The sequence below is a fragment of the Stegostoma tigrinum genome, chromosome 5 (genome assembly GCF_030684315.1).
Source record: "Stegostoma tigrinum isolate sSteTig4 chromosome 5, sSteTig4.hap1, whole genome shotgun sequence".
Taxonomy (NCBI): Eukaryota; Metazoa; Chordata; class Chondrichthyes; order Orectolobiformes; family Stegostomatidae; genus Stegostoma; species Stegostoma tigrinum.
The window spans coordinates 11,006,901-11,024,274 of NC_081358.1; the positions used below are offsets into that span (position 1 = coordinate 11,006,901).

At 42.5% G+C, this 17,374-nt stretch overlaps 1 protein-coding gene across 5 annotated transcripts in view; it reads left to right on the forward strand.

Annotated features, from left to right (window-relative positions):
- amph (amphiphysin) overlaps positions 1–17,374 on the forward strand; it is a 208,070-nt gene that overhangs the window by 95,253 nt on the left and 95,443 nt on the right. For all 5 annotated transcript variants that reach the window (XM_059645826.1, XM_059645824.1, XM_059645825.1 and 2 more), the window contains 4 exons: positions 3,643–3,737; positions 6,663–6,758; positions 14,953–15,060; positions 15,751–15,836. In XM_059645826.1, coding sequence (XP_059501809.1) covers positions 3,645–3,737; positions 6,663–6,758; positions 14,953–15,060; positions 15,751–15,836 — 383 coding nt within the window. In that variant the 5' untranslated portion in view covers positions 3,643–3,644. The remainder of the gene's footprint in view (positions 1–3,642; positions 3,738–6,662; positions 6,759–14,952; positions 15,061–15,750; positions 15,837–17,374) is intronic.

Consider the following 17,374-nt stretch of genomic DNA (forward strand, 5'->3'; position numbering starts at 1 on the left):
TTGACTCACTGAATGATGGGTTGCAGATTCAATAACATCAGAGGATAATTTCACACAATCCCACCTTATTTGGCTCCCTGTATGATTGCTTATAAATCCTACAGGCTTCTCTGTCTATTCTTCATATTAAGTGCAAACAATAGCACACCTTAATGTACTCAAACAGAATGGATGCTACAGTAGGGTGTCAAAACATGTTAAAGTTGTCTTTTGGTTTCCAGGGTTTGGGGAAAAAAATGAATTTGTCTAATATTTTGGAAGAGCTCAAGTTGCTGTTGCCAGAGAATCAAATCTCATATGGCGTCAACCTCAAATAATTTCCTCATGCTGAAAATCATTATGTAAAAAGGTGCAGATTGTAAACGGGTTATTTTAATTAATTTTTCTAAGGTTAGATTATTAATAGCTTAAGATAATTATGCCCATTTCATGTGTAGAGGATGAAACGAAAAAGATAAAATGTCTTGGAAAGTCTTGTTAACTGCATATTAATGCTGAAAAGACATATGTTGAATGTGTTTTTAGCAATTTGAACCATTGTAGGGAGGGTGAAATGTATAGATAAGCAGAACTGATATTGACAGACAAGTAGAGGTGCAGGGGTCTTTTTCCTTCAGAGCAATCTTTCAAATAATCCAGCCTTGACAGTCCTCTGTGGTAAAGAATTCCACATATTACCTTCTAATTATAAATTCTGTGTCTGCGTGCTTCCCTTTCACTTCACCAGATGAAGAGACAGCGTTCTGAAAGCTTGCGATTTTAAATAAACTTGTTGGACTCTAACCTGGTGTCATCTGACCTCTGACTCTCTGAAAGAAGAAATTCCTCCTCTTCCCTGTCTTAATTGGCTGACCCTTTACTCAGGAATTATATCATTTTGTCCTAGAGTCTCCTACCAAGAGAAACAAGCTCATTAAGAATCATGGACGTGTGAATAAGGCCTCCTCTCAATCTTCTAAACTCCAATGTATTAAGGCCCTATCTACCCAACCTCTCCTCATAAAAAAATCCTCCACGCCTGGGATCAGCCTAGTGAACCTTCTCTGGATTGCCCCCAATGCGAATATATTTCTCCTTAGACAAGGGGAGTGAGACTGCTCATAGTATTCTAGATGTGGCCTAACTAATGCCTTGTATAGTTTTAATGAGACTTCCCTATTTTTATGATTCATGCCCTAGTACCTGCTAAACTTGGATTCTTGCTTGTTGGGATTTATGCGCAAGGACTGCCAAATCCTTTGCTGTGACTTACTGCAGTCTTTCTGCACTTAAATTATATTCAGCTCCTCTGTTCTTCCTACCAAAAGCCTCATCACATCATCATGTCATATATCTAACCCACCAGCAATGGTACACCACTTCAATGCAGTACTTTGGAGCTCACCAACACCTTACAATGCAATGCTACTGCCAGATTCAGTGGATTGGCCATACTAAGTTTGGGGCGGCACTGGGTTTCCGTGGTTAGCATAACCTCATATTGTCTACATTACATTCCATCTACCAAATTACTTCCTTGTTCCCTAAACCTGCCTACTTCCCTCTACAGACTGACTAGGTCAACCTCAGAACTTGCCTTTCCACTTATTTTTGGGTCATCCGCAAACTGAGCAATAACATGTTCACTTCTCTCATCCAAGCCAATATATAATATGTATAATTGTATGAATAACTGTAGCTACGTCCTTTCATATCTTAGGATACAACCCATCGGATCAGGGGGAATTATTGTCCATTATTCCTATTAATTTCCCTAGTACTTCTTCTCCAGTGCTAGTTATTGTGTTTCTCTCCCTTCCCTTTTGCCCCTTGATTATTTCCATTTTTGGAATACGATTTGTGTCTTCTACTATGAAGACTGACACAATATTTATTCAATCCTCTGCCATTCCCTGGTTCACTTTCATTGTTTCCCCAATCTCATTCTCCAAGGAGCCTATGTTCATTTTGGCCTCCCTCTTCCTTTTCTATGTTCAAAGAAACTTTTACTATCCATTTTTATTTACATGTTAGCTTAACCTCCAAGTTTACTTTTTGCATTATCTTTTATTGATTTTTAGAACTTGCCCAATTCGCCCTCTTACCAGAAAACTAGGCCAGCATTTCACAACACTTCAAAGATTTGCATTGGCTAAGCACCAGTCTCATCACATCATCATGTCATATATCTAACCCACCAGCAATGGTACACCACTTCAATGCAGTACTTTGGAGCTCACCAACACCTTACAATGCAATGCTACTGCCAGATTCAGTGGATTGGCCATACTAAGTTTGGGGTGGCACTGGGTTTCCGTGGTTAGCATAGCGGCCTCATAGCGCCAGGGATCTAGGTTCGATTCCAACCTTGGACAACAGTCTGTGTGGAGTTGGCACATTCCTCCCGTGTCTATGTGGGTTTCCTTTGGGTGCTCTGGTGTACTCCCACAGTCACAAAGATGTGCTGGCTAGGTGGATTGGCCATGTTGAATTGCCCATGGTCTTCTGGGATTTGTAGATTAGGTGAGCTGTAAGGGGGTGGAGTCTGGGTGAGATGCTCTGGGGTTCAGTGTGGACTTGTTGGGCCAAAGAGCCTGTTTCCACACTGTAGGAGTTCTATGATCTACAGTGTCCAGGGGTGTGTTGGCTGGGTGGATTAGTCATGGGAAATGTAGGGTTGCTGGGAGAGAGTGGGGATGGTGAGTCAGAGTGGGATGCTGTTCAGAGGGTCAGTGTGAACTTGATGGACTGAATGGCCTGCTTTGGCATCTTTCTATGACGTCCCGTTCAGCTAATTATCATGATGCTCTATTACTTGTTTGTGGAATATTCAACAGGGATGCATCTATTATTATCCAAAATCAGTGTGTAAGTGCCCATAGTCCTAAAGTCACAGACTCATGCAGCACAGAAACAGACTGTTCAATCCAACCAGTCCATGCCAAACATAATCTCAAACTAAACTTGTCCCACTTGCCTGCTCCTGGCCCATATCCCTCCAAACCCTTCCTATTCATGCTTCTATCCAAATGTCTTTTAAACTTTGAGTAGAAGTATTGGGAAGTCATTTTGATGTTGTACAGGACATTGGTGAGGCCTTTTCTGGAGTACTGTGTAAACGTTAAACGTTGTAATTGTATCCACATCCACCACCTCCTCAGGAAGTTCATTCCACAATTGAATCACCCTCTGTTTAAAAATTTGCCTGTTGTGTCTTCTTTAAATCTCTCCCCTCCCACCTTAAAAATGTGTCCCTAGCGTTCAAACTTCATCCTCAAGAAAAGACATCTACCATTAACTCTATCTATACCTCTCATTATTTTATAAACTTCTATCAGGTCGCCTCTCTACCTGCTGTACTCCAATGAGAAAAGTCCCATCTTATCGAGCCTTCCTATAAAACTCAAACCTTCCATACCTGGCGACATCCTGGCAAAGCTCTTCTGAACCCTCTGCAGGTTGATTATATCCTTCCTATAACTGGGCGACCAGAACTGGACACAGTACTCCAGAAAAGGCCTCACCAATGTCCTGTACAACATCAAAATGACTTCCCAATACCTCTACTCAAAGATCTGAACAATGAAGGCAAACATACCAAATGCCTTTGTAACCATTCTGTCTTTAGAGAAGCTGACATTCTGATCTCTTTATCTTCTTCAGGGATGCAGGAAGCCTCCACGAAGCTAACAGAGTCACTACATGAGGTCTATGAGCCTGAATGGTATGGCAGGGATGACATTAAAGCTGTAGGACAGGTAAAAAAACAAAAATCAATGGGATCAGGTACCTTTTAACACAAGACTGATGACTTGTTATTATCTAACAAATACCCAAACGTCAATTCGTGTCATCTCGTTGTGTGGGATAGTAATGACACAGAATGGATGGCACCCCTGGCTTTATTATGATATTTAGTCCTGCACTTATGACAATTATGACACCTGTGAAGGTGCTATGGAATGCAAGTATTTTATATGATAAAAGAGATTGCTACTTTTAATCTTTTTGCCTTGCAAGTTATTGGATTCACTTCAAGATGTAGGCCTTTGACTCGCTAGACATTTATATCCAGTCATTTTTTAAAAAGCAGTATTCTGTTGCAATTAGCCTATTTGGTATGAAATGGATAACTTTTCAGAAATCAGGTGACAATTCTTGCCTTGTAGTTTGTGGCTAACCTTTTATACTGCCCTGAAGTAGACTCACTCCAATGCAACAGATTATGTGAAAGATTTGTGTAATTTGCTCAGATTCAAATGAGTTCTTGTGGGCATTCCGATATAGGGAGTAAAAACATCAGTGATATTGCACACATGTGTATCCCTTTGAAGGTTAATTTAATGTGCTGTCATGCTCTTTCAGAGGAGGCATCAGGAACTAGCAAGATGCAGTGCTCTGCTGCTGGTTTTGAGAAGCCAGTGTTTCACATGTTGAACCTTGGGACGAGTCAGAAGCAAGAATTTAAAAGCAACTGAGACTTTGGAGTCTGCTGCCAGGGCATGGAGATTGGTGCTTTGTCCTGCAAAGCCTTTGGTGCTGAGGACATAAAGGCTGTGACCATCTGCTTGGAGGTTCCCAGTCTCCTGCTGTACTAGATCTTTCCAGTTCCTTTACTTATCTCAAGTTGCACCAACTTTAACAGTATTGAAGGCTTGGCTTACATTGCCTCCACACACCTCTTTGCACACATCTCTCGTCTTGCTGATCATGTCTTAACTTTACTGCACAGGTCATAGAATTATAGCGCTGTACAACAAGGAAACTGACACTTCGGCTCAACTTGACCATGATAACCAGGTTTCCTAACTTAACCTAGTCCCATTTGCTGGTATTTGGCCCATATCCCTCTAAATCCTTCCTATTCATATACCCATCAGATGCCTTTTAAATATTGCAATTGTACCAGCCTCCTCCACTTCCTCTGGCAGCTCATTCTACACATGCACCACCCTCTGTGTGAAAAGGTGGCCCTCAGGTCCCTTTTAAATCTTTCCCCTCTCACTTTAAACCTATGCCCTCTTGTTTTGCATTCGCCTAGCCTGGGGAAAAGACCTTGGCTGTTCACCCTATCCGTGCCCCTTATGATCACCCCTCAGCCTCTGATGCTCCAGCTTCTCCCTGTAACTCAAACTTTCCAACCCTGGCAACATGCTCGTAAATCTTTTCTGAGCCCTTTCAAGTTTCACATTTTTCCTATAGTTGGGAGACCAGAATTGAAAGCAGTACCCAAAAGTAGCAGCCTAACCAATGTCCTGTACTCCCGCAACATGACCGCCCAACTCTGAATGCAGTGCATTGACCAATAAAGGCAAGTGTCCCAAACACCTTCTTCACGATCTTGTCTACCTGCAGCTCTATTTTCAAAGAAGTAAGACTCTGCACTCCAAGTTCTGCACTTCATCACAAGTGAGGCCTAAAATCTTACAATGCTGTACTTGTTGCCAGCTGTGCTCTGTATTCTGGCCAGGGGCTGTCTAATTTTCAAAGCAGCCTTGCCCTTGTTCTTTTCTCCCTGCAATACCAAGAGTTCTTGAGCTTATTTCAAGCTGAAGCATTAAGTTCACACTCTGCCTGCCACATGTACAGTAACAAAGATCCCCCCCCCCCCCCACCTTGCACAGTGTCCCGTTCCCCTTTGCCTCATTCACCCTCTTAATGCTCTAATGTGAAGCTTTGGATTTACTCTAACTGGATCCTGGCTCCTTTTCCCATCTATGTTCAGCTGGTCAATTTCAAAGCTTACTGGTTCTTTAAAAATTGAGACTTCAGCCCATGACATGTTAAAGTCAGCATTGTAACTCATCTAAGTGTAGTCAGTTAGGAGTACAGCTGAATTTCTTTTTTCTTGCCCTGGTTATAATTGCTCATACCAGGATCAGTGACTTGAAATTGACATGCACCTGCTGCAGGTATTTCAAGCACCCCACCAACTTCTGTCCATGACTTTAGCGAGCACAGAACTGTCAGTCCTGTGACTGTATGCGAACATAAAGTGTAAGGGAAATATATAACATTCACTCTGAGTTCTATAAGATTCATTGTCAGAATGTGGTATTGCCTGTCAAGATAGGCAAATATTGGTCACTTCTTAGTGCTTGGGAAGGGTTTATTCCTGGAAGCGGGTGACTGAATGGCTTGCTTGGCCATCCCAAAGGGCAGTTAGGCATCAACAATGTTGGTAGCGGATTGAAGTCACAGATAGGTCAGAATGAGTAAGTGATGGGTATCCAAGGACATTGGCAAAGGACTCTGATTTTACCATTCCATTCTTCTAAGTTCTCGTCCTTCATTGTTGGAGAATGGCCTGTTTAAAGGTACTCAAGGGTTTGGCATTGCCACTCCTCCTCCTGTCTGGCACTGCTAACTCCCAGTTATCTTCCACATATTCCTGCAAGCGACTAGTTTTGACTTGAAGATAATCACACTCGAGTGGGTACCTGTGTTTACCTGGAAGCTTGCTGTGTGGATGTGTATCAGGTCATAACATTTGATCACTGTTTATTATTCACATACCACCATCTGGTTTGTGCTTTTTGGGAAATCCCCCAATATCAAATTGACTATTTCTCTCTGAATATTCCAGGTTTTTTGATGTAAGTCATTTGTAATCAGATGCTGATGAACGATTACAGAGCTACTGTCACAACTTCCTCTGAAATGATCCTTTCCTTACTCCTCAGAGTTGTGATTTGCTGTGGGCAGACTTTCACCAAAAACTGGTGGATCAAGCTTTGTTAACACTGGACACATACCTGGGCCAGTTTCCTGATATAAAGGTAATACATGATTGTGAAATAATCAATCAACAATGATCATTGCATTTAATATATGATACTGAGGTTGGTTTTGGCTACAGATTACATTGTAAATCAAGCTCAATACCAATGGTGCAATTGGAGCTGCTCAATATCAATCTGTCCTGATTTTCAAGAAGCTAACAGGAATTAAAGTGACCAATCTGGTATTCTCCAAAATGATCCCCACTGAATGTACATGCAAGTGTATTTCTGTGTTACAATGTAGATGCCTAATTAATGTTTGAGGGCAAGGTTTCATCTTCAGTACAGAGCTTTGATTGCTGTGAATGTCAAATACTGCAGTAGACCAATTGTGGACAGTATCAATTTCAATACATTTAATAATACCTAATTATAATATGTAGACCGTACACATTTCATTTGTATGATGTGTGTTTGTTTTCTGCAAATTTCGTTCTGTCTTGGTTCACAACCTCATTCACAAAGAAATTATGGACGATTTTATCTTTCAGTGGGAACGAGGCTGTTAAAATAGGCCAACATTCTCTTCCCTCTCAATTCCCCATGTTACCCCTGCTAGCTTTTGAAATAACTCCACAGAGGCCAGTATCCTGTCACCAAGTCACCCTTACGCATGCGCAGTACTCAACACTGCTGCAGCTCTTACAGTGAACATGATGTCACTCCTGTTCTTATCTGTCAGCCAGGGCTCCCTGATTGGACCGGATTAACAGCCCCTATCAGAGGACTCACATTCCATGAGGCCCACTGATGACTTTGTTAAAATCACTACAATTTTGGTTTTGAAGATCCTGCTAGATTAATTCATGAGTAAATCGAAATTACATTCCCATGAAGGAAGAGTGCTACTCAGGGTTCCAAAAAAGAAATCCAGGCCACTGTTGCCCTAGGTTATTTATCCATATACCAGATTCCCTCAGGCCAGAAACAGATGAACAGCTAATCCGAGATAACAAGGTGTAGAGCACAGCAGGCCAAGCAGCGTCATAGGAGCAGGAAGGCTGATGTTTCGGGCCTGGACTCCTCCTATCTCTGAACAGCTTATCCGCATGGCTCAAACTTGGCCTGGCTTTCAATATTTAGTCAGGCAGTCAGCTCTTGCTTCACATGTAGGATTGACGAATGCTTCCATCAGGGTTAAAAATCCATTCATTTTGGCAACTGAATCTCATTTTGTGGACTATTGGCTAAGTGTTACCATTAAACTGTTCCTTCAGTGCTTTTGTTTTATTTCAATTCATTCACCGGATGAAGGCAACACTGGCCAGGCAGCATTTATTGCCCATCCCCAGTTGTCTAGAGGGCAGTGAAGAGTTAACCACATTGCTCTGAGCCTGGAGTTAAATGGAGGCCAGACTAGTAAGGATGGCAGTTTCCTTCATTGAACGACATGAGTGAAGCATATGAGTTTTTCTGATAATTGGCAAGGTACAGCATGGTCATCATTAGACTCTTAATTCCAGTTTTTAACAATGTATTCCACATGATAAATGCAGGAAAAAGACTTCATTGTCCTGTTGTTTCAGCCACTCAGATCAGCTCTGGGCTGCCATGTGAAGGCTATAACTGTATGCTCTTGGGGTTCTGTATGAACCAGGTCCCCATGTTGTGCCTATCATTGCTGCTGTACCAGCGCACCCAGTGCGGTCTCTCTTGCTGCCTGTTGCCCTCATGAGAACTGCTGGAGCCTTTCAGGTCTAATGACAGTCTTGTTTATTGATGCATACCCCTCCCCAGTGTTGTAGGCCTTTAAATGCCAGGCAATGTAAGTCAGACAAGTCATACAAAGTGTGTTGTGATCCCTGCCAGAGTATCATCACTGGGCAGTGAATGTGAGAATTTGCCCCACTGTAGCGCAGAAGAGTGTGGAATGGGATTAAATTTATAACGCTGCAACAAAGGTCCCTGACAGAAATACTAAAGGTTTTAACTGGCACTAGAATCGAACAAGGATAGAGCGAGATGACCAAATCATCCCTCCGATATTGTTTTTTAACTCTTGTACCTTTTTCAAAAATGTGTTCTTTCATTGGATGTGGGTATCGTTGGCTATACCAGCAATTTTGCTCATTCCTAATGAAAACTGTTGCCTTGAGGCACCTGGATGCATATATGAACAGTTTAGAGGGATACGGGCCAAATACTGGTAAATGGGACTAGATTAATTTAGGCTATCTGGTTGGCAGGGATGAGCTGGACTGAAGGGTCTGTTTTCATGTTGTACATCTCTATGAGCCTGTAAGCACTGTAACTTCCAACCTGCTACACAACTAGAATGGGCCTAGAGAGAGTCGGCCTACTGCTGGCAGTTTGACAGTGTAGCCACCCACTGGGATTCGTAGAGTACTGGATTTATGCGAGTTTGAGTGCAATGCAGGGAGAAGTCTATGACAGCAAAGGCCAGATTTCTTTGTCTGCCCCTGCAGACAAACATCCTGCTCCTGCCCTCCCACAAGGAAAACATTAACAAGTTTTTGACTGAGTGAGGTGACTGGTCAGTGCCCGATTCAGCCTATGGTTAAACTGTCTTTGGGGCACTAATGATAAAGGGGGTCAGTTAGCTCAGTTTGCTGCACTGCTGGTTTGCAATGCAGAGCAACACCAGTAGCATGGATTCAATTCCTACACCAGCTGAGGTTACCTGAGCATGTGGTAACCCTCAGGTTAAACAACCACAAAGCCCCTCTCTCTAAGGAGAGAGCAGCCCTATGGCCCAGTAGAATGATGACAACTTCACCTTTATTAAATGAAAGTTGAAAGACTGTTGACTGAATCAGGCATTTGAATTCATGCCAGTTAGAAAGGATCCAGCCAAAAGGGTTCTTGTAGTACTGTGTAGTGTCCTCCCACTGAGCAAGGAGATCTAGGTTCAAGTCTCACCTGTACCAGAAAGTGTTTATTTGAACACAATTTAACATTCATGAACAGGGAGAAGCGGTGGCCTAGTGGTATTATCACTGAACTGTTAATCCTAGGTAATCTTCTTGGTTTGAATCTCACTAGGTTAGATGGTGGAATTTAAATTCAATAAAAATCTAGAATTAAGAGTCTAATGATAGCCATGAATCCATTGTTGATTGTTGTGAAAAACTCATCTGGTTCACTAATGACCTTTAGGGAAGGAAGCTGCCATCCTTACCTGGTCTGAACTACATGTGACTCCAGGCTCACAGCAATGTGGTTGACTCTTAACTGCCCTCTGAGCAATTAGGGAATGGGCAATAAATCCTGGCCTGGCCAGTGATGTCCTTATCTCATGACTAAATGAAAAACAAATTGATTAGAAAATGTAAAAGATTGGACTGACTTTAAAAGTAGCAATAGTTTTCTGAGATCATTATAATTAAACTCACTCTGTTGCCAGTGCGTTGGGTTAAAATTACATTCCAATGGCTCAAAAGACCTCCTTCTGCACTGTAAATCTCGATGGTTCATTGATTGTAGCAGAGATAAAGAACATTTGACTCATCAAGCCTGTGTAGAGGTATTTCTAATTCTCTTTGAAAGACATTATGTATTGAATCTCATGCTTTAACCATCATTGGTGTAATTTGTATCCTCTCATGATAGTCTCCTCGACTCATGGAAGTTCCTCTTTACCTTAACGTACCTTAAAGGACATGCTAATTTTCACAACTCCTATGTACAAGAGCTTTCCTTCTCAAATCCCTCATAAGTCTAACTCCTTTCATCATAAATCTATGTTTTACATTTTCTTTATCCTTCCTATAACCTGATTTTCCAAAATGTAGTGCAGTAAGCTCCCGCTTTGGCTTAGATGATTGCATACTTGCATCAGGGCATGGTTTCTGTTTCTGATATCACTTTCTTTCTTTTCCTCAAAGTCAACAAGGTTCTTGAAGTATTAACATCAAGTATAAATAGTTTTGCTGAGTATAATGTGTACGCAATACTGCATATAGATAGGGACAAAATACAGATTGGGAGTAAACTGTGTTCCATTTCTGAGTTTAGTATTCAGTTTACTAAAACCCATGGGCTAGAAATTTGTTTGGAAGTAGCGCATTTGAACTGGTAACATGAAGCTAACCCAAATTTCAGGATGTCAGGCAAATGCCTGATTTCTCCATTCGAGACTGTGCAGCGTCCTCAGATTGGGCGGAGATTAAAGCAGTCTCCACCATTAATCCTTTCAAAACCATTACCTCATACAACATCTGCCCCCCCCCCCAGGCATTTTTCCCATAGTTAACATTTATATCTTCATGTATAAAGTTACATTTACCATTACCCCCGTCTCCCATGAAGTATCTAACTTCACAAGTTTGGATGGCTTAGATGTTTCACAATTTTTTGAAAATACATTCTCTCCAGATTTGGAAAATCATATGTTATTTGTCTTGAGGACAGTTGATTTTGATCTTGCATAGTCTGTAGACCATGGTGTACCTCATTGGGTTTTATCTGAACAATCACAATGAGAAAAGGTTATTGCAGAATTGACTCAAATGTAAAATATGATCACTGCCATTTGACTGACAGAAATATTTCTGTTAAGGTCCTTATGCATACCCATATCCACGACTTCGGACCAAGTATGGTGACCGTTGTACCTGATGATGTCTACTACAAAGGGGATATTGTGCATACCCATAAGAATGCTTCTTCTTAGAAATAGTTGTATCGACCCATGGACAAAAGTATGGAGTCGGTGTCTTGGGTAGCATAGGGAATTGGGTCATCAGTTTTCTACCGATCAAAAACTGTAAAGGTGATGAGTCACACTGAAGAAGGGTACACCGCTAGGTTAACAAAGCTGTCGAAAAAAAGACTTTCTTTTCAAAAGAGACCTGCCCGTCTCGACCCCATGCCCAGCTTGTTCTTTTGACTGTGGGTAACCCGGTGAGCTGGTTACATGTCCTGATTTTAAGTTGCTGGCTAAAAGACTCATTAATAAACTGTGCTGCATTGTCCATGGAGACTCCAGTTGTTTTTCTTACCCCCCTGGACCTTGTCATTACAGTCTGATGATGCCCACCATCATGCCCACTAAGAACTCCCCCACTGAGGCATGCTGGTAGTCACCACCTATCAGCACTACTCCGAATGCATCCCAAGTGTTCCCAAGCGTTATGGGCTTACCCTGCAACATCTTTGTTCAGTCCACATCACCACGCTGCTGCTTAAAATTTCCAGCATTGAGACCTGACACCATACTACCCCTTCAATGCCACTTTCCCCACCCTCCCCCAGCCCCATCCACCAACCAACACAAATTCCGAAAAGGCCCAGTATTGACCATTCCCTGGATTGCCACCACCTCAAACATAATCCGGACTGTAAGCGAAGCTACCCTTGACGGACTGCAATCCTTCTTGTCTACTCCCCTTCAGCTCTGCAACACATTCAGTGTATTTGCTGTACTGGCAGCTGGCATTTGCATTACGAATGAGATTGACACAGCACTGTGCCATGCAGCAATATGCCCATTCCCTTGACTGATGACAGCTGACAAGCATGGCAAACTGCCTAGGTTTGTGCCCATACTAAGCAGCAAGGGAAACTATTAAGCTGTGCTAGGGCTACCAAAACACAGGAACGCAAAGCAAGACAAGGCAGGGATTCTGTGATCACCCAAGTAAGAGCAAAGTGAATGCAACCTGGTTCAATCTATGAGTGTGATGGTGGTGTGATTACTGCAGCATTGCAATGAAACTTGCTATTATTTTTATTACATTGCAAAGGTGTACTGTAAGGTGGATTGGAGACATGCCATGATGGTATGGAGAGGCTGGCATACCAGTGGCTACAGGTATCTGTTGATGAGGGTGGCGGTGTCTGATACTGAGGGCCAGAGAAGTAAATGGCAAGCTGGAATCGTCAGGAATCCACTTTGACTGTTCTGATAGGAATTCTTGTAGTCTAGTTTCTATCCAGCATGTGGTGAAATAACACCCTATATACTAATGTGGCTTGTTACTCCCAATGTTGAAAAAGGCCTTTCTTCATTACTAATGTGATTCTCCCTAGTTATACAGCAACGACGTTCAGAACTTTGTCAGTTTCCAGCTAAAGACACTCTGTAAAATCGGCTGGTGGTTCTTCCCATGCTCCAAACAGTATTTATCTCTCAAAAAGCAGCACTAGGTAACACATCATCTGACCATGATCACAACGTGGTGCTGGGTTTTCTGGACTATTTGGTGAAAGGGGGCGAGAAAGATGGCTGGTAAAATGGTTGTAGTGGTAGCAGGAGAGAACCCTGGATGCTATCTTGCCGCAATGCCAATTTACCAGCAGGTTAAAAAGTTAACAGCTTGGCTGCCCAGAGGGTGGGTCAGTTGAGCATCTGAAGTGACCATTAAGGATCAATTGGTGCTGCATGTGGAGATGCCTGGGTGAAAACCCACAGTTTCCCATGGGGTTCCAGTCAGGGTCCATCCTTTCTGGGCACTCAATCACAAAGGGTGTTCTGGTAGCAACGGTCATGCTCATGGCTATCACTGCTCAATAATGCCCGCACCACTGACTGCTAGGACCTAAGCAACCCTGACCTCTTCAAAGGTGTCTTGCCATTCAGGAATTCTTTCCCTGAGGCTACACCTTCAGTGCTACACATCATGAGCAAAGGGGTTGCTGAATCTTCCTTCCAATTGCTCCAAGAGATCTTTGGAGTTGACCAATTGTCCTTCATTGCACATCAACCAGGCCTTGCTTTCCTAACCGAGTTCTGTGGGCAATATACTTACCTGAGTCACACTGTCAAGCAAAGCAGGGTGACCTTTTACTTTCAGCCCCTGCAGCAGAACTATACCGTTACTAGCAAAACGCTGATTCCTGCATGTCAAACTTTGCTGTGCACAAACTCGCCACTACTGCATCTACATTGCAGCTGTGACTAGACTTCAAAAATATTTTGTTGGCTAAAAGGCACTTTGGATCGTCCTGAGGTCCTGAAAGACACTGTAAAAATGCAAGTGAGGAAATAATGGGAACTGCAGATGCTGGAGAATCCAAGATAATGAAATGTGAGGCTGGATGAACACAGCAGGCCAAGCAGCATCTCAGGAGCACAAAAGCTGACGTTTTGGGCCTAGACCCTTCATCAGAGAGGGGGATGGGGAGAGGGAACTGGAATAAATAGGGAGAGACGGGGAGGCGGACCGAAGATGGAGAGAAAAGAAGATAGGTGGAGAGGAGAGTATAGGTGGGGAGGTAGGGAGGGGATAGGTCAGTCCAGGGAAGACAGGCAGGACAAGGAGGTGGGATGAGGTTAGTAGGTAGGAAATGGAGGTGCGGCTTGAGGTGGGAGGACGGGATGGTTCGCAATAAACAACTGCACCTCCCAGTCGCGAACCATTATAACTCCCCCTCCCATTCTTTAGACGACATGTCCATCATGGGCCTCCTGCAGTGCCACAATGATGCCACCCGAAGGTTGCAGGAACAGCAACTCATATTCCGCTTGGGAACCCAGCAGCCCAATGGTATCAATGTGGGCTTCACCAGCTTCAAAATCTCCCCTTCCCCCACCACATCCCAAAACCAGCCCAGTTCGTCCCCTCCCCCCACTGCATCCCAAAACCAGCCCAACTCATCCCCTCCCCCAACTGCATCCCAAAACCAGCCCAGCCTGTCTCTATCTCCCTAACCTGTTCTTCCTCTCACCCATCCCTTCCTGCCACCTCAAGCCGCACCTCCATTTCCTACCTACTAACCTCATCCCACCTCCTTGACCTGTCCGTCTTCCCTGGACTGACCTATCCCCTCCCTACCTCCCCACCTACACTCTCCTCTCCACCTATCTCCTTTTCTCTCCATCTTTGGTCCGCCTCCCCGTCTCTCCCTATTTATTCCAGAACCCTCACCCCATCCCCCTCTCTGATGAAGGGTCTAAGCCCGAAACGTCAGCTTTTGTGCTCCTGAGATGCTGCTTGGCCTGCTGTGTTCATCCAGCTGTCAGTGGTTGAGACTTTCCTCAGGAATATGATTAGTCAAGACTAGCCATCTATTTTCAATCATCTAGCAACGAGACAGAAAGAGAAAGCCTGTCTCTTGATCACACAAATGTACATTTTCCTTTCCTGCTGTCATGGCATTCAGTTATAGGTGGTAAAGTGCTTTCAATGACTCTGTTAGACACACATGGTGTTAGAACATAAGAGCATATCCTCTGTAAATAGCATCAAGATGAAAATTCTCTTCTCATATCTTTCTGCATCTCAAACAGACTCGAATTGCAAAACGCAGCAGAAAGCTCGTCGACTATGACTGTGCACGACATCATTTAGAATCTTTGCAGCATTCAAAGCGAAGGGACGATAGTAAGCTCACCAAGGTATGTTAGTAGAATGCATTTAAGTTTCTGCTTTGATATCATTCCTCTTGTCATTGATTTGCGAAATTGAAATTTGATATATTTGACATTGAGCTATCAACTAATGAAAAGTTTCAAGATTGGCATGTGTATTGCATCAGATCTATACAAGAGAGAAGCAGCAAATCATACAGCTCCCTAGATAAGGGACAAATAGATTTTAATGTAGGCAATAAGAAATGTCCACTTCAGACCAAAATATAATTATTTGGGACATGGGTTTAAGATTTGACTGAAGTATTATAGAAATGCCTAAAGCTGGTTGCATAGCTGTTAATTTTTCGATATAAATCTGCTGCAGCTAACAGCCAGCTTCAGTTGTACAAAGAACAATGCCATAAACGTTGAAGTGAAAGTTAAACTGAACAGCAAGAAAATAATGAGAGACTAATCTCACAGCCATCTTACCCTTTGAAACTATAGGCTTAGTCAGTGTTGGAAAAGAAACCTAAACAAGGATGCAGCAATTGCCCTGAGTTTTAAATAAGTTGTCGTAAGTTGTAAGTTGTTTCCCTTCTTTTGATTTTCAGTGTCATCTGCTTACCATTAATAAAATGCTTGTGAGATTTTTAGATCCCTTGATCCTTAATATTTGCAATGAAGGTAACATCATGTTTAAAATAAATGACGGATATTTTTGCTATCTTCTAGGCAGAAGAGGAGTTTCAAAAAGCTCAGAAAGTGTTTGAGGAACTAAATACTGACCTACAGGATGAGTTACCATCATTGTGGTCAAGGTATTGAACTCCATTTGTATATTATGCCTCTTGTTTTATCCCTTATCTGTATATCTTCCAGAAGAAGTCTAACCAGGTTTGTCATTCACATCAATGACAGTGATTCAGTTGTGGCTTCCATCAGCTCAATATGTACATCACTTAGTTTGCGCTTCAGTCAGAATTCAACATTTTTGGCATGACTTGAAATGGGAGGATGGTGGGGTAATGGTTTGGGGTGGGTGGTCTTACAGCAAAAGAAAAACTTGAGTTAACCTAATCTCATTTAATCTCATTTAAATGCTGCTGGTTGAATCCCTACCCCTTCTGATTGGAATATCAGTAAGCATTTGTTTGACTCAGACGTTGCGCAGAAAGCAGATAATACCTGGATTCAGCTGCAAAGTTGAATCATGGAGATCCCTGTGATGATCCAAGATTTCCTTGTGGAAGATGAAGGATTACTGCATTTTTTAAAAAGAGGCTAAACACATCATTTCAAGCCCCTGGTCCTGCACTGAGTTTGATTGATAAGAACCTTACTGTCATTTCCTTTGAAAACCCCTGAATAAGTTTGCAGCCTGATCCTGTGGTGTATTGGCCTTGACAGGCATATGTTGCTGCCTGTCCACTGGAGCACATTAAAATAGCACAGTGAGTTTCTGGTGGCACCATCGTGGGCATGTAACCTAATCAAATGTAATTACCTATAACCTCTCGTTTCCCTGGAGCAGATAGGGCTGCTGCTTCTCCCATGGTGAAAACTCATTGACGCACAATGTTGGGGGTGCAATGTATGAGAGATAAGTCCTTGTGCATGCTTTTCCACCATGTCACAGGTGTCAACCGCACATCTTGGCGTTTCACATTTGCCAATGTTAGAAAAGAGGAACCTAGAAGGAGGGTCACACTGAACCTCACTGTATCATCTCCCAGTGAGTAGACAGAATTAGTGAAATGGGTCAAAAGGTGGAAGATGCCATATTTATATGTATAAATGTGAGATTATGCATTTGGAGACAATAATAAAATGGCTATTAACATGCCATGTTTAAGAGTGCACGTTAAAGAACAGAAATGTTTGATAAAGTCATAAAAGATAGTAAATAACATTTTGAACTTCTGAAGCAATATCAAGGACCAACAGAGGTAATGGCAATTGTGTCCTATGCAGTTTGACTATTGTGTTGAGTTTTCAGTGCTCAATTTTGGAAAGACTTCCACATCCTTGGATGATGTACCTTGGGAGGCATGAGTGTTAATAAACACAATTGCAGGCAATATCTGAACCACTTGGATAGAGAATGTTGAAAATACTGAAACGTGGATCATAAAATTTATGAATGGGTTTGATGGGATGATTAAAGAAAGATTGAACTTGTAGTTAGTGACAATGGATCATCAATTTATATGGAGAGTGAGCGGGAAACATTTATTTATGCAAAAGGTTCTTGAAGCATGGAATGCCTTGGCTGATGCAGAAGATGTTCTAACTGTTGGACAGAAATTGGATAAATATTGAAACATAAGAGAAGGTACCGAGGTATGGTTTATTTTTA